Here is a 22,051-nt window from a genome sequence, read left to right as displayed (position 1 = left end):
GAGATAGGGCCATGGTGTCAGCCTTGGTCTTCCGAGCTTTGCTTTTATTTGGCCTCGGGGAATTTCCAGGCGACCTCCTTTTTCTTTTCTTTTCCTTGAAAGGCTTTGGCGTCTCTTCTTTGCCAGGTGAGGGTGGCCACATAGCAATGGCGTCTCCGAGGCCTGCATATAAAACAAAGTACTTCTCTGATAAACACAAGTAAATAAACAAAGGGACTCACCATGGTTTTTAGCCTCCCATCGACCCTTGGCCAGATCACGCGAGCAGCGCTCCGCGTAAGAGGAAGTAGAGGCCAGTTTTCGCACCCAACCCTCGAGGTCTGGGATCACGCCAGGAAACCAAGCAACGGCTACACTATCGGAAATGAGTTAGATCGAGAAAAAATGAAGTTGAGAAAGAGAAGAGGAAACAGGATAGTAAGTTATTATCAAAAATCATGTACTTACGTTTCATGTTCCATTCCTCGGGGAATGGCATCCTCTCAGCAAGAATCAGGTCGGAGGTCCTGACTTAGACAAACCGGCTCATCCACTTTCGGTCTTTGTCCTCATCGATGCTGGAGAAGAGAGATTTCGAAGATCGACGTTGCAACTTTATCAAGCCACCTCGATAAAAGTGAGGGCTATACAGCCTAATCAAATGGTCGAGGGTAAAAGGCATCCCCTCTACTTGGATCAAGAAGTATATAATCAAATTGACAATTCGCCAGAATGAAGGGTAGACCTGGCCGAGATTCACTTGGTATCGTTGGAAGAAATAAAGGATAACTGGGTCTATGGGACCCAAGGCTGGAACTACGGAACCCAGCGTGAATGGGTAGGTGTACGCGCTTAAGTACCCCGCTTTATGGGTAGTAATATCCTCTTCTGGGGAAGGAAACACCACATCTTTGTCATCCTAGTTGCAATCCTTCTTTACCTGCTCAAGCTCATCCTTGGTTATCAAACAGATGTATCGAGACATGGGCTCACATCATCTTGGTATTGATATAGGTTTTTCAATTTTGAAATTGGATGTTATTTTACACGGCGGGGGAATGCACTCCTCGATGCGAGATGGAACCACAGGTTTACTTCTGGATGAACGTGATGACGAAGAGGTTTTTTCTTGTTGGGCAACGGCTTTGGATGTTTTAGCCATTGTGGTTCAAGTGAAGAAGAAAATGTTGATGATAGAGTAAAGAACAAATTGAGAGAAGTGTGGTTTCAGGGAAGTTGAAGGAGCTAACAAGATTTGGGAACGAATTGAAAAGTAAAGTTTGCAAAATTGTGAAGTTGGCCTATTTATAGAAGTCACTTAAGCGTATTGGGGAAGCCAAAAGGCCGACCGTCAGCCGCCTCTAATTAATGACCTTGGAAACTGTACAGACGCGACCTTTCAATCACTTCAGACGCTGATATCAACAGATCGGCATCATGATCGAGACATCGAGGAGATCGAGGTTCAAGTCGTTTCTATCATCCTATTCTAAGAAATGCGGGGACTATCTGTATATGGCCAAAATCATATGCCTCCAATCTATAGGCTCGAGGGATCATCTTGAGCCCGAGTTCAGGCAAGGTCGAGTTCGAGCTCGAAGGACCGATCTCGAAGTTCGAAGACAGAGCACGATACAACCGAGGTCGAGTATGCTCGACCCCGGAATAGTACCGTTATGGTCTTGTAACAGAATGTGCTAGATTCCTGTGACATCCCCAAAATTATGGCGCAAATCCCGGAATAAGATTGTACTATTTCGTACTAGGCGGTTAAACAGTTGTACCAAGAATATTCCTTACTGTAAACAAAAATATACCTTTTTAGGGTTCCCATATTATATAAAGGGGACCCTAATCATTTGTTACATCATCTAATCATTGAGAAAAGAATATACTCTCTACTTTTTCGCATACTGTTCATTAGAATTGTCCTTAGCTCTACTGCTCTTACTTTACTTTTCTTGCCTAATTGTTCTTATTGTTCTAAACCCACCTCGAGGTCACTACTGTTGAGTAACATTGGTTTGATTCACTTCTTTCTTTCATTTCTACTTCATATTTCTTGATTATTAATTGGTATTGAACTAAATCACAACAACAACAACAACAACAACAACAACAACCCAGTGTAATCCCACAAGTGGGGTCTGGGGAGGGTAATATGTACGCAGACCTTACCTCTACCCCGAGGGGCAGAGAATTGAACTAAATCACATATCTTTAAAATCACTAATCAAATTTAATTGTTAATCGTATTTTCGAGGTAAACAAAAATATTAATTTCTTTGTTCATGTGTATTAATTCTTAGGTTGTAAAATCTTATTGTAATTTGACTAATTGTATTTCTTGTTTCATGGGGTATTCAGTTGCACATGTAGGAATGAATCTGGTCTCTTGCTTATTTTGATGAGACCCTACAGTACTGCTACTGTCATAGTGTTTTATAACCTAGAATTGGCACATCTTTCTGCTTTTAATTACCAATATATATTAATTATCTCAATTCTGGATGATGATCGGTTGCTTGGCGACGATGCATGGGACTGTTTTAGGTTTTCAGAAGTCTGATCTGTCATCATCTTCGTCTCGGATCTAGGAAAATTTTACCTCCTATAGCAAACTATTATACCCTATTTATTATAAACCAAAACAATTTCAAAATATTATTACTTATAGCTACCTTTTCTATTTTATAGCAAAATAGATATTTATTTTATACCTACTATTGAGGCATAAAATACACCAATTATGTTCTTTAATTTCTCTCTCTATCATCAGCAAGATTCTCGATCCTCTCTCTTCTCCCTCAAATCAACAGAATCATCAGCGTCATCATCGTGGACGTCATCAGAATCGTCAGCGTCCTCATACACTATTGGCTCATCCTCTTAGGCGAACATATCTGGCCATGGCTACGCCGGAGAAGATTTGAGGGCCGGATTTTGTTCGTCTCCTTTTTCTTAGTTTTAATACAATGTATACAGTATTTTCCTTGGCCAAAAATCGCCATCTCTGGCGAACGTTCTTATCTTCTTTGCTATTTAGTCACATACAATGATACAAATACATTGTATTTTGTACAAATACACTCAAATATATTGTATTTTTGTATAAATACATTATTTTTTGCTTGTATTTATGTATTCTGACGATCTATATTTTTTAAATACAGTCGAATATCACTGTATTTTGATTTTTTGTGTTTGAATACAATAAAATTGAATACGGTGAATTGCATACAATGTATAATAGTGAATAACGAATATCTGTGAATTGAATACAATGTATACAATCGAATTGAATAGAACGACATACATCTTATTTCTTGATTTTTTGTTGTTTGAGTACAACTGAATTCAATATAGTGAAATTGAATACAATTTAATATTGCGCTTTCCCTTATTAAATATCCATAATCACTATTTTAGGCGGATTAACTCACTGTATTTGTAAATGCATTCGCGCGAATACATGGAATACAGAATTAAACACTTGTAATTCCTATTTTTTAGGCAGATTACCTCACTGTATTTATAAATACAGTTGCGTGAATACATGGAATACAGCACAGTAGCAGCGAAATGGACTCTCCTATTTTTTAGGCGGATTTCGATTAATGTATTCATGAATACAGTAGCGTGAATACATCGAATATAGCTGTGTAACAATAAAATAGTAGTTATAGGAAGTAATTACATAAATGGTAGCTATAGGAAGTTAATTGTCACTAAACAATAATGGTTTCTGAAAACTGGAGCATTTGCATCTATACTCGCTTTTTGGGTCACGTTTTAAATTGTGCCCGCTTTGCAAAAAAAATTACAAATGTACCCACTTTTTCGCGTAACGTCAGCATACGGGGCTGAAGTAGCAAAGGCAATCACGCAAAACTTCAGCATTCTAGTAGACGGGCCTGAAATAGCAAGTGTGTTGAACCAAGTGTGCTGAAGTTTTTGTTTGTAATTGCTGAACTTAAGCATAGTAGCTGAAGTTTTGTTCTCTATTTGCTGAAATTTTTGTTTGTAATTGTACTAAATAAGCTGAAGTTTTTTTGTCCTGGATTCATTAGTTTTGTCATTAAGCTTTTTCAAAAACTTCAGCAGAAGATGCTGAAGTTATTTAGTTTATTTATAAAAATTTCAGCACTAAATAAGCTGAAGTTTTTTTGTCCTGCATAAGCTTTTTCAAAACCTTCAGCAAAAGATGCTGAAGTTATTTAGTTCATTTGTAAAAACGTCAGCACTAAAAGCTGAATATTTTTGTCCTGGATTCATTAGTTTATCATAAAAGCTTTTTCAAAAACTTCAGTAGAAGATGCTGAAGTTATTTAATTCATTTATAAAAATTTCAGCACTATATAAGCTGAAGTTTTTGAAAAAGCTTTCTAACATACTAGATAAATAATCAGATTGCCAACAATATCTAAATCATAAATTTTGGAAATAATAAACGTGAAAAGAACAGAATTATCATTGTCTACTAACTTACGTACGTGGAAATATTCACAAATTATTGTCTACTAAGTTATGTAATTATTTATAATTTATTTTTAAATAATCTGATAAACATATTTATGGCAATCATCCCATGAACTGAAGTTTCATAGCAGCACCAACAGCAGCAGAAGAAAGAAGAAGAAGAAAAAGAAGAAAACGAAGGAGGAGAAGGAGGAGAAGGAGGAGGAGAAATGGGGTTGAAGTTGTTTAAAAAGTGAGTACAAGTTAAAACTTTAAAAAAAAATGAATATAGGTTAAATGGGGGTGAGCAAATAAGGCGGCCCGTGCAATTGTTACCTGAAAACTTGTTGGTGGAGGTCCAAATGGATCTACTAATTGGGATGAAAACGTTGACAAGGTATATATGTATAAATAGGGAAATGAAATCTACAGCCGCTCATCAAAACAATAGCCGGTAAATATATATTTTTGTATATTAATGTATAATATAGATATAAAGTACAAACTTTATACATAAATAGTGTATATTTTCGTATATTTGGCTAGTGGATGTAATTATTTTTTGCCGATTTGCAAAATGTATTCAGCGCCCGCATAAAAATGACTGACATTGCTTGATCAAGAGTAGAGCATGCTGATCTTTTAAAAAACGAAAAAAAGTTCAGTGGGAGTTATATATGCGTACGTTATAATTAGAATATAATTTCAATGTGGAGGTACTGAAGTTTTGATCTTTGCATTTACAGTATTCCAAAGGGTTAAGATTTGAGATTACTTAACCGGGTGGATGAGATTTTGTTTTTTAATCCATTTGCTTCAGAAATCAGAACAGCTACTCCACACGGTGCTTGAGTATGTCTAGGACTAAAAAAGGCAGCCCGGTGTACAGAGTCCGGGGAAGGGCCGGACCACAAGGGTCTATTGTACGCAGCCTTAGCCTGAGTATGTCTAGGACTCTGTTTTAAAATGGCATTGGCTTAGCATGATTAGAAAAAGAGGCCAACTTCGGAGAAAAAAGCTCAAGAATATAATCAAGATAGCTGAGGGGGAAAGCAATGAATTTGACTTCAGAATACAGCAAAACTAACACTGCACTAACTGATCTAAAATTAATTATGACAATGGTATCACCACTATAACCTCTGCAACACTATTTTGAAGCAGAGGAAGTTGAATCTCCAGTTATTACAAAATTTTCGATGGGACTTTTAAGGGACAGGGAAGGGGGTTGGAGTTGGTGTAGGAATAATTTACAAAATTTAACTAAAAGGCACCTTCCCAACCAGTTTGGGACCAAGCTGAGTTGATCGACTGATTGGACTAAAAGGGCCACCTTGTATCCCATCATCTGGAGTAATTTTCTTCGCCCCTCTTGAGTTTCTTTTCTTGTGCTACTGGGGATGTTTATTTTCAGCTTGGCATTCCTCCAAAACACTCCACAAGCGGCTAGCTGCTGGCCTCGTCGGAACAATTTATTATCTCACATGAAGATATGCATAGCATACCCCCGGACTATATCTAATCTTAAAAAACATGAATATGCTACAGATGTCAAGACACTTCTTCGAACAGTGCGAGTGGTTGGCCCCTTATATCTAAAACAAACAACAATTGAAGAGTACAGCAGCCTGCCTGCAACCAACTACGCAAATCAAGAGGAACATTGATTAATACCCCCTCCGTCCAGTTTGCTTGCCACACTTTGACTTTGCATAATAATTAAGAGAAGCTGAATATTTTAAGTTATCTGTTGAGAGACATGTTGTATCATATTGCAGAATGATATAATAAGGATAAATTTGTATTGACAATAATATAAGTAGGACCCACAAAACATTTTGCAGTATTTTAAGATGTACTAAAATTTCCACTTAAGGAAAGGGAACAACATTGTAGGACAACTCAAAAAGGAACGTAGTATGAGCATTTCTGGACAGAGGCAGGTAAAATATTCCTCAAAACTAATTTGTTTGTGCTATAATAATGACGAGTATGTTTCTAGCTTGCATCTCCAGGCACTAAGCCATTACTCCTGCTTAAAGTGAAGGTTGAGCGGTCACATGCTTCAACTCAGTTTAGCAAAAGTTCACAAGCTTTATGTTGATTATTAAGCTCACTGGGTTACTGAATCAAAGAAGGTTTTTATTTCCCCATGGTTTCAATTTGGGCTGCAGACTGCGAACTCTGGAAGGGAACTAAATTGACACTTTCTTGGAAGCATGCAAGACAGAACCGAGTCGATCGAGAAAAACTTAATTCTGTAGAATGTTACACTACATTTGTGAACTATATAGGGCTTCATGATGAAAATGGGGGCAAGTCCTCTGAGGCCATTCAAGTTCAATATTAGGCGTGCACTTAATATGCTTTGCTCAATTTTACGAACTGTAAAGGAGTGGGGATATCCTATATGCTTAGCTCAAATTTACGAACTGTAAAGGAGTGGGGATGTCCTTTCTTCGTTTATGAGAAGGTAAGGCGACAAACTCAACTTTGCTTTTACAGAACACGTCAGTGGTCTACACTACCCCCCCCCCCCCCAAAACCCAAAACAAAAACTTTTCCTGGTCCAATAATATGCATTTAATTTTTTTTTTTAAAAAGGGCCAAGCAATAATCTAACTCAGGAAATAATGTCAAATCTCACGGAATTAAAGCAAACAAAATAAAGTCATAGCTGCAAAACATATGCCACCCAGAACTAGTGTCAAAACCTGTATTTGGTATTTGGATGCTATAGGAAATGACTGGGCATCAGAAGCTGTGGTTTCTCCTTGTTTTCTTCAATTTCAACTGATGCTGCAGCTTTTATTTCCTCGACCCTTTTATCCCATATACCATCTATTAGCTTCCACGTTTCATCACTAATTATCTGGGTCTGCGTAAAAAAAAGAAATGCCATCAATACATAGAGTATTCATCATAAAGATCACTAAATACAGCATCCATTGTGCTTACCTCCATAGGTCGTGGTGCACCAAAAGTTGAAAATCCAACATTTCCAGGTGCAAATGTCACCCTCCCTGGAAGTGAAACCCCATGGACTCCCCACCTTCCAGCATATATAAGGGCTCCATATTCATCAATAGGACTCACAGTAGGCTGAAAAATGAAAGAAACTTTAGAACTACAAAAGATATTTTGCTACAATTCAAGTAGAAGAGTAATATTAAGCAAGCAGAGTGGCCAAGCACGAGAGGGGAAAAAAGCAAGGGGCAGTTGCTCGTATGCCACCGACAGCAAGCACAATGGCATTTTCCTAGTGAATAGGTGTTGTCGATCTCTAAATTATGCAACATGTAACCCAAGAGCTTGGACACAAGCCCAGTTTGCCTGTATGCCAAATCTACTCCAAAGAACACCGAACCAGTACAACCTCCTCGAAAATGTTTTATCAATGACATAAGTGTACTCTGGAAGGCTCCTTCTTAGTTGTTTTTATTTCTTTTTTCTTTTTTTGGGAGGAAAGAAAAGGAATAGAAAAGAAGAAAATTGCATAAGTCTTCCTCAATCATATCAGTAAAACTGCTGGCAAGAGAAGTAACGAATCACCTGAGGACTTTTAGGCGAGCTTTTGTATATGCTCCAAATTTCATCAGCTTTGATCTCTCCTTCCTCAAGCAACACATCTGATCAACAGTCAACACACAAGCATGAGCCAATCAACAGTAAGTATCCAAAGCCAGTTGCACAATTTTACAAATCTTAGATGGAGACAATCCTTAAAGTGGCTAGATAATCAAGGTTAAATAACTTTACCTGTAATTGTCTCTACAGCAGCGTGGTTTTCCTTTAGAATAGACAAACATTTCTCCACGGCATATCTCATGTACTCATCTCTAAGTGCTTCAATTTTAGAAGGGAGCTGCAAAACACAATAACAAGAATGGAAATTAGACATCTAACAAACCTATAGCTTATATAAAATCCAGTATATACTCACGTTTGGTACGAGATCTCTCTGGTATCTGTAATAAGCTTTTCCCAAGGCAGTCAACCCTGTCTGCAGTATCAAAAATTCTGCAAGCCTGGAAGCTTCTAAAGTTGCTTTTGCAGAGATCCAGCATAGATTGTCAACTCCAAACATTTCTTCCTCAATTACTCTGGCTACAGAGTCAATCTATCAGTGGTCCACATGAAGGAATCAAACCAAGCAAACAGAAAATAACAAAGAAACAAAAAATAGGCCTTTTAAGCAGGTTGATACTGTAACACGTGAGGTCTATTTATCTTTGATATTAGGGGTATTTCCATGGGTTTGCCATGTTATTGTGTTCATACAGTTGTATTGAATCTATCATGTTCTAAATTGTGCAACCTCTGTCAAACCAATGCCTTACAAACTTTGAAACTTTGAAAAAGATGTAATAGAGCACAAACTTAGAGACATTACGAGACCAACAGATTACCAGTTTGAATTATGATAGATCTACAAGACTACGATAAAGACTATACTTTTGCTAAGAATATTGATGGAAATTTATAAAAGAGGAAGAAGAATTTTGCAAATGACATTCATTGACCGAGAAAAAGCAGAGTGTAAAAGATTTGCTGATACAAAAGGAGTTTATATCAAGTATATAACGCTAAAAAAGATATATAGATGACAGTCATAAGTATGAAAAATAGCGGAAGAAGATACGCAGAAGTGTCCCGTAATCGTGAGTTTATACCAAGGATTTGCCTTGAGTCCTTGTTTGCCCCTGTTATGGATAATCTAACCAATAGTATTGAGAATAGCGTTCCATGGTGCATGTCATTTTTAGATGATATTATGTTAATCGACAAAACTAAGCAACGAATTAACCAAAAGCTCGAACTATGAAAAAGCACTATAGAGCATTCTTTTAGGGTAACTAAAATTAAGACAGAGTACATGCATGATAGATGGTCATGATGATGATGTAACACACAGTACAAAAAATTGGATTGTTGAGAGTGCTATGGGACAGGAATCTAACCAACAAAATGGAAAGCAAGCTTTATCAAAATGGTCGTGAGAATGAAGGGCCTTAGATAAGGGAGCGCTATGCGACAAGAAGACCAAAATCATTGAAGAAAGAATGTTGGGTATTAGATGAGTACCGTTGAAACGCAGATGTGCAGTCATATAATGTTACATACATTCGAAATAATCACGTTCTAGTAGCAAAATATCCACATAGACAATAACAATTAGTTGGGATTAAGGCTTTATTAGTGTGGTCGCACATAAATTAAGCTGGTGTTTGCCATGAACCCCTTTTTTGGTCTTTTTTAGCTTGGTCAGACACTTGTATGCCAATGCAGGAAGTAATGTTGAATTTTAGAGGACCCTTAGTCCAAAAAACTGTAATTAGACTTAAAACAAATTAATAACCTGTATTAAAGTGATTTACGCTCTAATTAAGCGAAACACACATAGAGAATTCATATATCTAACCCTAACTAGTCAGAAATAGAAGCGCAGAATATTGATTGATTGATTAATATGAGTAAGTATAGGCTTAAATTCCCAATATTTCTACCTAATGATTGTATCAACTTTTAATATATCTGAAATTATCTCATTTTTGGTTTAATTTTAATTCCTTTTTTGATAGAAATGCAAGGTAAGGCTGCATACAATAGACCCTTGTGGTCCGGCCCTTCCCCGGACCCCGCGCATAGCGGGAGCTTAGTGCACCGGGCTGCCCTTTATAATTGATAGTAAGGTTTAATTTGAATTCTTACAGCAGCAGTGACATAACCAAAAGGTTATGAAAAGCTTCCAATTTTAAAACTTTCCATATGAAATTACAGTCAAATATTTCAGTCACTGAGCTCCTGGAGTCGACATAGAAGGTTAAGGTCCTATCTAGCATACTCCTTGGCTTTGATGGGTAGCTTGTTCCGCAACTTAACTCTTGACAACCTCACAGCTGATATGCTTGAAACTCACTGGTGGGGGGAGATCACCATTTGGAGGGTTTATCAGGGATAGACATTATTCTTACGCTGTAAACTGAACAGGAGTTGAAACATAGATTCAGGAAAGCATCACCCAAGTAGAGATATACAGAAAGGTTCCTGAACTTTTTTTTAATTTTTTTTGGGTAAGGTAGAAAGGATCCTGCACATCAAGTTTACTTCCAACAATAGCTCTAATATTTTCCCCTAACTTTACTTAAGCTACTACATCAATTTAAGTATATCTCATACTCATTATATGGATCCAGCATTGTTTTACTTTAACGAACTTTCCCATTCTCAAGGACTTGCTTAGCAAATTCCTCTGTTATATTCTCCTTATCTAAATAATAAAGTAGCAGGAAGCTGCAGAGAACCTAAGAAAGTCACATAACGTGTTATAGCACAATACCATTGTTGGAGATGGGGACAGTGAGAAACCGATTTCAAACAAAAGATCCATAAAGAAGATTCACACAAGTGTTTATAGAACGACAATATTGAACACAGAAATATTATTTCATTTTCCAACTTACGAGCACATGCACGGACTATTGAGTTCACATAATCTGCTTTCCTTTTAAACACTCTGCCTCCAATTTCCATGAATTGCATATTGGGCTGACTACGGATGGATTTGATATCCGTCTGACATTATACCAAAGACCAAATATACAGGAATATGAGCACATTGCAAATTTAAGAAATACTAAGAATGAGTAGCATGATATCTGTATGAGTTAAACCTCAGTGAATGGTCGGTAGGGATCTGGAAGGTAACATGCAAGAACTGCAACAGCAGCTTCTCTGTAAGCTAGTCTTAGCGTTAGCTCCTCAGGGACCTCAGTACTATCCTCTTGACCCGTTTCAAATGTGCCCTTTTGCTGTAATATTAAATGATATAACATGAACATAATGAACTGATTCAAACATATAAAAGATGCTGCATATCTCAATTTTTAGCACCTACCCTCTTCAAGGCCTCAAGAAGTTCATCTCGTCCAATATAATCTAAGTCTTTCCTCGCAGTCAATATTCCAGCTTCATTCCTGCCCAGAAGAAGGTGTGAGCTAGTCCCTCCAAGTGCTGAATTAAAAGGAATTACAGTTGAGGATTATGTACAATATATTTTGAAGTTCAGCTCCAGTAAAATCTTCTGTGAGCTCTGCAATTTCCTGTAACAAAGTGTCCTTTTCCTCTTCTGACCGGAAAAATTTATTTCGAGCATGTACCTGAGATGTTTGAAATGAGGATCAAACATACTGACACAAGAAATCCAGACAATCTTCTAAAGATTAATAGATGTCAATCATTAGTGAGCAAGCAGCGACATACCATCAATATGGCCAGTCTACCATCTTTTGAGGGCAAACCGACCCTAATAATCTTGTCAAAACGGCCCTTTCTTAACAGCGCAGGATCAAGAATGTCCAATCTATTGGTTGCACCAATAACTAATACCTGACAAACCAGCATTTAACAGCAAACCTTAGAAGCTCTTATTACTTCTTTATGAGAAACCATCATCTTAACCATACTGTACCTGTGATGTTGACACTCTAAATCCATCCATTTCCGTCAATATCTGAAGAAGCCCCTGTTCCCTCTCTGCACCACCCTAAGAAAGCAAACACATGTCGTTTACTACATAAAATTATTTCAACGCAGTGCAGATGAATGTTAATTAACGAAATTAATGAGCGAACCAACTGAACGTAATAAGGAGAAGCAAGACGTTTAGTATTAGAAGTAATACAGAATATATGTATTGTAGATTTAGCTCCCCATAACAAGAATGAAGTTGAAGTGATATTAGACGGGACTGCAGCTCCTAGGGTAGACAACCCAGATATTTAAACTCAGGGTTCTAGACGAATGGTATGACAGATCAAGAGATAACAGATAAATTAGAATAGCTTAAATAGAAGGGTGCAGCAGGACAGCTCTGCAGTAGGAAGATATTTACCCCCCTGAAAGGCAAATTCTATAGGAGAATTGTGAGACCAAAAATATTATACAGGGTGATGTTGAGCCTATAAGGCCTAAGATATTCACAAGATGAGTGTCATAGAAATGTAGATGTTAGAATAGATATACGATTATACAAGATTAGACATGATCATAAAATGATTACAGTCACTAAAAGGTGCAAGTAGCACATATAGAGGCTAAAACAAGAGAAGGTAGTCCGGGATGGTTCGGCTATGTTATCTGTGGACTTCCAACTGCACCGGTCCATAACTTTGACACTACGATAATCAAAAGTATTAAGATCGAGAGGAGGCAGAACTAAAATCACGTGAAAAGAAGTTGTTTGCCAACAGTCTCTCGATATCTGTGAAAACTTAGAAAAACATAACATAATATAAGTCAAAAGATCCTTATAGGCAACACCAACTAGTTTGAATTAAGGCTTAGTCATGTTGATACACTTACATACCTTTGGTGTTCGCCAGGAGTCTTTTTAGATTGTTCAGAGTATTGTATGTCGGTAATGCAGAGAACCTCTAGTGTTAGAGAACTCCTAATTTATTTGTAAAGACAAATTATTGAAAGGAAACGGTCCACTGGAGCTGACCTATTTCCTATCCCATCTAGTTCAGGATTGAGGCGCAGTTATTGTGTTTCTGGTATTATTATTTAATACAAGTCTTCAATATATTATTTAATATTGCACTTGTGGATACCAAAAGGCTAAGCAATAGTCAAAGTAAAGATGACCACCAAATTGACAAAGGAGCACCTGAAAACAAACTATCCACTAGATGCGCTTTAGTTAATCTAAGTCCCTCTACTTAACCCCCTTCCGAAAAGAAAACCCACCCTTTATTGCTTTTTTTTTTTAGCAAGCACCTTTTTCTTGCTTTTTTGTACATTTGTTGTAAGTTTAGAAGTGAAAGACACAATAGCGTGTAGGCACAGCTCTTAGAGAACAAGGATATGGAAATATCTGCAGATGGGTTAAGAAGACATGCATCTAAGTTTCATATGAACTTAAACGTCATTTCATAATTACCAGCAAAGAGTGATATCTCAAAACCAAAAATTACTAACGGGAGATTATAAGTTATTTATTATGCAAAGAAAAAAATATTGTATCATACCCCACCAATATCTGGTCCACCACGTTTGCTGCCAATTGCATCTATCTCGTCAATGAAAATAATAGAAGGAGCAAATGATCTGGCACTGGAAAAAAGGTCCTTCACACGTGAAGCAGCCACACCAGCAAACATCTGCATAGATGTGAAAGGTTAGACGCTACGAGTTCTGCCAAAACAAAAGGAGAAATTTCTGAATCAAATATTGGAGTGCTAGTATAGATAGTACACACATATGGAAGCAAAGAAGCTTAGGCTAAGGGCCTTAGGGCACATGCTTCTAGTTTTGTCTACTTCCTCCTACTTATTTTTCCATATCTTGGGTTACATTCTGCTGAAGGTTTAAAGAATATTGCTGAAGTCACCAACTCGTTTGATAGGCAGGAAAAAAGATATCTGTTTTTTGGGATAATGGGTACATATTCGTAGGACATGCTGTCCCTCTATTACAGCAAGACAAAGAAGGAATGCTGACTAATAGAGCTAACCCAAACTCCATAGCATGAAGGAGAAACAACAAGGTATACATAGTGGCAAGGGATAAAAGGAACGTAGAAAATTTTATCACCATTTTCCGACCCACATGCACTTTGAAATAGGCAATTTAGAGCTCTGAAATAATTTTACCCTTTTCCTTGGACTCGATTTGTATGGGATAAAACCGTTCCTACAATAATTAGCATTTTTTTTTTTTGGAAACTCTTATTTGACTTTGTATGCGGGGATTTCAGAATCATTTAAGGAAATAAATTCAGCGGTTGTAGTTTCAGATGAAAAAGAAATTTGAACGGTCTATTTCCATTAACCATTATAGTAGTGAGAGCTTTTACTTCTCAGATCGGCAAGTACTTCCTCCGGACGGTGATGAAGCAGCATAAAATGTAACATCAAAGCCTGACTTCCACATGAATGAGCCAAAGTGCATTACAAAATAGAACGCAACACTCTCCTGGAGATAGAAAGGAACTTGTAACACAATATTCTAGTAAATAAGTTCTTCATAAATGGAAGACGATGCATCCACTTTTGGATGGATTAACTGTAGGTGCACTCAATCCCTCCACTTTAACTACCTTTGCTCTTCTTTATACCAAATAAGTGAAATGATCCTTCCCCTTCCACAATTACTTCCACTCTTCCAACCTTACTATTTACACCCAACGAAGTAATGAATTGTGAGACCATCTCATCTTAAGACTTAAGCTATCAGAGAGAGCACAAATTTAAATACTTAAGTATATTACGTGCCAACACAATTCCTTACTGGATTTTTTTTTTGAGTCGCAGTGATGTTTGCATCAGGGTAGGCTGCCTACATCACACCCCTTGGGGTGCGGCTTTCCCAGACACGCGTGAACGCGGGATGCTTCGTGCACCGGGCTGCCCTTTAAGTGAGATTTGAACCTAGGACTACTTGTCAGCTCTGATACCATGTTGAATTCTATGATCATCTTATCTAAAAGCTTAAACTATTAGAATAAGCACACGTTTAAGCAGTCTACTTATATTATGTAATTAAAAGAAAATGAATAACTTAAATTTTATAAAAGAACTCAGAAAGTAATTTAGAGTAACTTTTTTCATCCAAATCACTTGCAAAGTTTTAAGTCTTATTCACGGTGTCAGATCGAGGATTAAAACGGGTTCAAAGTGGGTTTAATTCTAACTATTGCAGCCAATTTAACAATAATGAAGTTTTTTTCAGAGAAATTTGTTCAGAGTGCTACCCCTACCCCTGGCGAAGGCAGAGACTTGCCGGGCGTGATTTGGATGTTCAACCCTTTGCGGTTATTGTGAAGGAAGATTCAACTTGTTGAAGATTATATTAAGAAGATTGGGCAAATTTATTTTGTCAAAAAATCAGGTCAAAGAGGAGATTTGTTAGTCGTTTGCCCTCATTTTCTTATGATGTTTGGGTTTAGGCAACACATTTACTCTAATTGGTTTTTTCATATATTTGTCACAAATGGCTTTTCCTTTCTTTTTTTTTTCTTTTCTTTTTTTTAGAAGGTAAGTTCCTAACTATAAGTTGTGTATAGAGTTCCCATTTTATTTGTATATATTTATTTTGTACCTTTTTCTTTTTATTATTTTTATTCTTTGAATAGGAGAGCTCAACCTAATTAGCTTATTTTACCGCTCGGGCTTTTCTCTCGACACTCGGCCCATGGAGCTACTTTTGGCTTCTTTATCTATCTCTGAATTCAGGCCATCGAGCCAACCGCTTTCTCTCTTCATATTGCTCGGGGCTTCTCTCTCTCAATTCAACCCATTGGCTACTCTGGGCTTCTACATACCTCTCTCTAATTCATCCTATCGCGCTCGTGACATAGATCTAACTCCACTCATTAGCTTGTTGAATCTAATTTGTCCCCCTCTACTTCATGCTCACTCTTGTCAAGCCTCTTCTCTTCTTAAAAAAAAAATAGTATCTGAAAAAAATTCTTTACCGTAAACCCTAGAACTGGGTTACACGTGCCGGAGGAAGTTAGGGAATACACTTGTCCCTTATTGGTTGTGTAGGCTTTCCAAAAGAGTCAATAATGCCCTGGGTCACTCCACCCATTATCTTAAGGTTTTGGGTTGGAGGCACAAATTCTTTCGCACCAAACATAGTCAGCTGTTAGATAAATTTTCCAAGACACTGATGTAAAAAGTTAGATAGTGCTCAGACATGAGATATCTTGCTTTTGCTAACCGATCATACCCAGGGATGATGTACTTCGGGCTATTAGTTTCTGAGGAGTTTCTGGACATTAACAATTGAAACATGCCCGTGGAGACCAAAACATAGGACAGGCCATCAAAGAATCATCTATAAGCTTTACCAGCATCCAAATTAAAGTTTATCCTGCTTCTGCGGGGAACTAAGACTGACAGTTGATGGTCCACGATCCAGCTTTGTAGCATAGCAAATATAGCACAAAAAGCAGGTAAGTGATTACAAAAGGTTTACTAGAAGGAAGGAATGACTGAAGACGTTCAGTTCAGTCGTGCTAATTTATAGCACCCAATAAGATATCCCGCAATGTTTTTGTTCAGATATAAAGAACTGAAAATAAGCTAAAGCAAAATTGGAAAGAGAAACAAGATTTATATGTTAAAAAACAAAAAGAAAGAAACGAATGAACAAACATGCAAGTGTTTACCAGAAATAAACAAAACAGGTTCAAGAAAGAGAAGCTAATGAAAATTTTGTTATCTTTAACAAGCAATTGTTAGAATACGGCAGGAAAATCAGGAATATACTTCATCGATAAGTTTGCGACTTAAAAGTATGGATTTGCCAACATAATTGGAATGCAGCTTTTATTTTTGGGTCCATTATAGATGATTGTCATAGATGCCGTGTTTAACCCTGTAAGTGCATGTTGTTACCCAAAACAAAAATCAATTAAAAAAACTTTCACAATCTTGCAACTGTCAGAATTTACTCATCCATTTTAGTGTATCTGAAAGTTGCAATCGTGAGCACTTCTCACCTCAACAAAATCAGTACCATTAGCAGCAAAAAAAGGTAATCCTGCTTCTCCAGCTATAGCTTTTGCCAGAAGTGTTTTACCAGTTCCAGGAGGACCATGGAGAAGCACACCTTTTGGACAATAAATCCCTTTGTTTTGAAACTCTTCTTCATTCTTCAGTATTCGAACAATCTCTTGAAGCTCTCTCTTAATATATTCTTGCCCAGCGAAATCATCAAAAGTTATACCAGTTTTTTCTTCTGCTGATATGAATTTCGCTCTGATAGCAGATGGTAAAAAGAAAATTACAATCTAATGTTGCATTAAGGGGCTGAACTTTAGTCCAGTTAAGAATACAGATATGTTTTGTTTTTTCTTTCTTAGGGGTCAAACTGTAGTCCAGTTAAGAATACAGATATGTTAATAACAGAAAAGGTTATTCTGCAGTGAGGTTGCTTTCCCCATTTTCCAATAGTCGATAAAACAGTAGCAGAAAAGATAAAAATACAGAAACAAGTTTTTTGCATCCCTATTTGCATTTATCACTTTTTTTTTAATTTGTAATTAGCATTTATCATTGTTACTCAAGAAACTCAAAATGTTCATCTCTTTTTTATTCCCTTCACCCCTTGCACATTTCACGTATATGCAAGTTGACAAGTGTGCATAAACATAACAAATACAGCAAGCCAATGACCAATATAACACTTGTATTGGCTGAAACGCAAATAGTAAAAAGAAACAAAAAGAACAAAACAACAATAACAACAAATAAGAAGGAATTCTTAGGAAATAAGCAAACATATTCATTGTGACCACTGGCGAAACCAAGAATTTCCCAAGGGTGTTCAAACTTGAAAGAAGTCAAAAAAATTCTCGATAAAAACTGTTCAATATATGTTATATACCTCTAAAACCTAATATTTTACCTATATACATAATGTAATTTTTTGACAAAGGGTGGTATTGACCACCCTTAGTACTGTGTAGCTTGGCCCATGATTGTGACAGCTATTTTCCAAGTAAAGCAAGAAGAATTTAGACCACAGGGTTCTAGAATAAAGTCCACAAAAAGGAAGGAAAAAAAGAAGTCGGAAAGATTTTGATGCTTAATCGCAAGACTAACATTTTCAACAGTTACTCAGAAAAGCACAATTCACAAACCAAGTGAAGACCTATTGGAGTTCTAAGACTTTAAGCTTTGCTCCAATGACTACATTTCCAGGCACTAGGCGTACATGTGAGCTTTGAAATTATGCAGCATTTTGGGCTTTTTCACTTCCATAGTCAAGTCAAAAGTTTAGAGAAATTGGTCCTAAAGGAGAGCTATTACCTATCAACAGCTCACAGTAAAACCATTCTAATTCACAACATATACAATTTCAAGCCTGGTTACAAAAGAAAGGCAATACTTTGACAAAGTGAGCAGAAAGATATAAAGTTAACTTCTCTACAGCATATATAATTGAAAAGGAAGTTCACAGCTAATAACCAGATAAACAAACAGCTAAAGTTTTCAATTACCGGCTTTTTCCTAATGAACCAAGGACACGCTGCTTTTGTGGCTCGCTTATCTTTTTGGGGGCGCTTCCCAAATCGCAAGGTATTAGTTTTGAATAAATTGGTCTCATCTTATTATCAATCCAAATGTATAAGACAACTGAAAAGGCCAGTCGCATAGACCACACAACTGCTGTTGCAACAGTAGAGTAGACTTCAGCAGGGATGTTATTCACATTATACACATCCACATTCACAAGCTGTTGATGCAACTTCCTCCAAACATCATTCCAGCAATCTATCGGCATCCGGTCAACAACATGACGCTTGAAAACAATATCCTTTCTATTTTCCCCTCCTGAGCCTTTTGTTTTTCCATCCTTGTAATATGGCAGAATCACTACAAAGAAACCAGAAATACCAAATAAACAAACTACGGAATAAACAAAGACAATTTAGACATCTAGACAGGAAGGATAGTGAAGATTAACTGCCCCAGTCATATTTCAGGCATTGCCCATTTATCTGAAATAGAACCAATAGAAAGCTGAAATGCTGTAAGATATTAGCTAGAATTAGATGTTGCATAAATGATTCAAAGTGGAAAACCATCTTGATAACTGATAACTAACTTATAAGGTTAGATGCTGACAGAAATCAACAATATAATAGTTAAAAATGACTCTGGACCTTTTAATACCTAGAATTATATTCTTTCAATTTGTGCACCTGCTGCCCAAACGCACGCATAATAGCTAAGCTGGGGAACTTGACGTGTGCGCCTGCTACCTTGAATCATATTCTTTTAATTTGTTATGATGCTCGATCGCAAAAAGGCCTTCTATTGCTTAGCGAGGTGTATGTGCAAAGAATTATCATAACAAAATAAAAAAGTAACCACGTAGATAATAATAATAATTAACCTGAAACAGTCTGGCCGTAGTTGGAATACTCCATAAACTGCACATTATTTGCATTGAGAAGGTTCTGGAATTGACTGTAATCTATCTTATGAGAATTTTCGGGGTCCCACTCAGTACCCTTCAACTTTCCCTGCATAGCCAGCAATTTCCTACTCCATTCTGAAGCCAGCAGAAGCTGCCTCTCTAATTGAACATTTGCCTTTCTTTCAAATTCCTCTAACTTATTTATCCGTTCACGCTCCGCCTCCTTCAGTTTCTGATATCCCACATTTAACAAAATCACATAGCATTAAGAATAATTTTACTACTGAAATAACTATTCATAATTAACAACTTTTTATCAGATTGTTTATAAAATTTACCTCAAACAGCTGCTGAGCTGACTCGGTTTTGTCAGTAACTGGGTTGGAATTGGAAGTAGAAGTGGAGGCGGAGTTACAGGCCTGGATATTGAGGGATTTGGAGCGAATACAGAGGCAATTTCTACTGCGACGTCGGAGCTGTAAATTGAAAGGGGTGAATGCAGATGGAGGGAATCTGGGTAGGGTTTTAGGAGGGAAGGAGGGTTTTAGTAAATGGGTGCAACTGGATGTCATTCTTAGTTTTTCTGTTGGATTAGCTCAGACGCACTCTTTTGCTGTACTCTTATCCATGAGTGACAAAACCTCGTTTTCTACAAGGCAGCGTTGAGTTGTGAGTCTAGTTTTCCATGTTGTTCCTATTTTTTTATTTTTACAACAAGGAGAGACATGTGTCCGAATGAGAAGAGACAATATTATCATTGTTCGAGTTTCCCAAGAGCAAGGTGGGTAAGTTCGTCTATTTGAAAGCAGTCTCTCTATCTCGGGGTAGGGATAAGGTCTGCGTACACACTATTCTCCCCAAACCCCACTAAATGGGATTAATCCTACTAAGTGAGATTATATTGGATTGTTGTTGTCGTATACCAATATTTATTTTGGCCTGAGTTATTATAAGTTACCATTTGAATGAAGTAAATGATAGTAAAAATCTTACTATGTATTTTATTTATGTTATATTTTTCTCATTTCTTGTTAAAATGATCTCTAACGATCCATAAAATTTATCCCAATATGGAATAAGAAAAAAAGACTTCATTCCATAGTACTTTTTATTCTTTCAAAATTTGTAATTTTTACTTAGTGTCACAACTATTGAGCCACACTATAAAAGTTTGGGACATGGTGGGTGGAAGCGAGGGTGGGAAAGTGTGTGTCTATTTCTGAAAATTAGTTCGGATTCATGTCTGGACGTTCGTCTACTAAAGCCATTTACCTTATAAGGAGGTTGGTGGAGTAGCATAGAAAAGGAAGAGGGACTTGCATATGGTGTTCATTGACCTAGAGAAAGCATACAACAAAGTCCTAAGGGAGGTTTTATAGAGATGCTTAAAGGCTAGAGGTGTTATTGTTGCTTACACTACGGTGATTAAGGACATATATGATGGAGCTAAAATCTAGGTGAGAACATAGGGGGAGGGGTGACTCGGACCATTTTCCAGTTATGATAAGGTTGCACTAAGGGCCAGTTCTTAACCCGCTTTTATTTTCCTTGGTGATGGATACACTCACGCGGCACATTCAAGGGGAGGTGCCTTGGTGTATGTTATTTGTAGATGGTATTGTATTGATTGCAAGACACGAGGCAGTGTAAATGCCAAATTGGAGGTTTGGAAACAAACTCTGGAGTCTAAAGGTTTCAAGTTGAGTAGGACCAAGACAGAATACTTGGAGTACAAGTTCAGTGACGGGACCAATGAAGAGGACGTGGACGTGAGGCTTGATACAGAAGTCATCCCGAAGAGAGATAGTTTCAAGTACCTTGGGTCTGTTATCCAAGGTGATTGGGAAATTGATGGGGATATTACACATCGTATCGGAGCAGGGTAGGTGAAATGGAGACTCGCATCTGATGTGTTATGTGATAAGAACGTGCCATATAAACTTAAAGGTGAGTTCTACAGAGTGGTTGTTAGAACGACTATGTTGTATAGAGCAGAGTATTAGCCAGTTAAGAACTCCCATGTCCAGAAGATGAGAGTAGCATAAATGAGGATGTTGAGATAAATGTACGGGCATACCATGATGAATAAGATTAAGAAGGAAGATATTCGGGCCTAAGTAGGAGTGTCTTCTGTGGAGGACAAGATGCGAGAAGCGAGACTTAGATTGTTTGGGCATGTGAAAAGATGGAGTGCAGATGCCCCAGCGAGGAGGTGCGAGAGGTTGGACCTGGTGGATTTGAGGAGAGGCAAAGTTAGGCTAAAGAAGTATCGCTAAGAGGTGATTAGGCAAGATATGGCGTTGCTTCAACTTACCGATGACATGACCCTTAATAGGAAGGTGTGGAGGTCGAGAATTAAGGTAGAAGGCTAGTATGCAGTCGAGAGTGTTTCTTTTACATACTAGTAGTATTAGTGTTAGTCTAATGATATATTATTGTTAAATTTATAGTTTTACGTGATGTCCGTTTGCTTTATTTTCCTGTTATCTTATTGTCATATTGCTTTATTTTCATCTTGCCTTGAGCCGAGGGTCTATTGGAAATAACCTTTCTAGATAGGGGTAAGGTCTACGGATACACTACTCTTCCCAAACCCCACTTGTGAAATTATACTAAGTGTATTGTTATTGTTGTATTTAATGTTACGGCTCAAAATTGAAAAAAATGGAATATTGTA

The 22,051-nt window shown here is 37.3% G+C and overlaps 1 protein-coding gene across 1 annotated transcript; it reads right to left on the bottom strand.

Annotated features, from left to right (window-relative positions):
* Positions 1 to 5,497: 5,497 nt before the first annotated feature.
* Positions 5,498 to 20,099, bottom strand: LOC107770227 (putative inactive ATP-dependent zinc metalloprotease FTSHI 4, chloroplastic). The gene is made up of 17 exons (XM_075232962.1): positions 19,713 to 20,099; positions 19,351 to 19,606; positions 18,452 to 18,827; positions 16,949 to 17,207; positions 13,470 to 13,601; positions 11,909 to 11,983; positions 11,701 to 11,826; positions 11,488 to 11,597; positions 11,336 to 11,414; positions 11,112 to 11,249; positions 10,902 to 11,013; positions 8,381 to 8,544; positions 8,197 to 8,302; positions 7,990 to 8,066; positions 7,396 to 7,539; positions 7,152 to 7,315; positions 5,498 to 6,079 (listed from the first exon to the last, which is right to left on the bottom strand). Exons 1-16 carry the CDS (start codon positions 19,944 to 19,946, stop codon positions 7,172 to 7,174), a joined length of 2,532 nt encoding a protein of 843 aa, XP_075089063.1. The 5' UTR covers positions 19,947 to 20,099; the 3' UTR covers positions 5,498 to 6,079; positions 7,152 to 7,171.
* Between the last annotated feature and the right edge of the window lie 1,952 nt (positions 20,100 to 22,051).

This window comes from Nicotiana tabacum, chromosome 16 (assembly GCF_000715075.1).
Source record: "Nicotiana tabacum cultivar K326 chromosome 16, ASM71507v2, whole genome shotgun sequence".
Taxonomy (NCBI): domain Eukaryota; kingdom Viridiplantae; phylum Streptophyta; class Magnoliopsida; order Solanales; family Solanaceae; genus Nicotiana; species Nicotiana tabacum.
Note: the sequence above shows the minus strand (reverse complement) of the source record. Positions and strands in the feature narration are given on the sequence as shown.

Excerpts from the sequence above, each read along its gene's own strand:
- LOC107770227 (XM_075232962.1), bottom strand. The coding sequence starts at position 19,946 with ATGACATCCAGTTGCACCCATTTACTAAAACCCTCCTTCCCTCCTAAA. Across the intron at positions 13,602-16,948 it reads ATGGTACTGATTTTGTTGAG|ATGTTTGCTGGTGTGGCTGC; the intron begins GTGAGAAGTGCT and ends ACATCTATGCAG. Across the intron at positions 11,598-11,700 it reads GTAGACTGGCCATATTGATG|GTACATGCTCGAAATAAATT; the intron begins GTATGTCGCTGC and ends CAAACATCTCAG.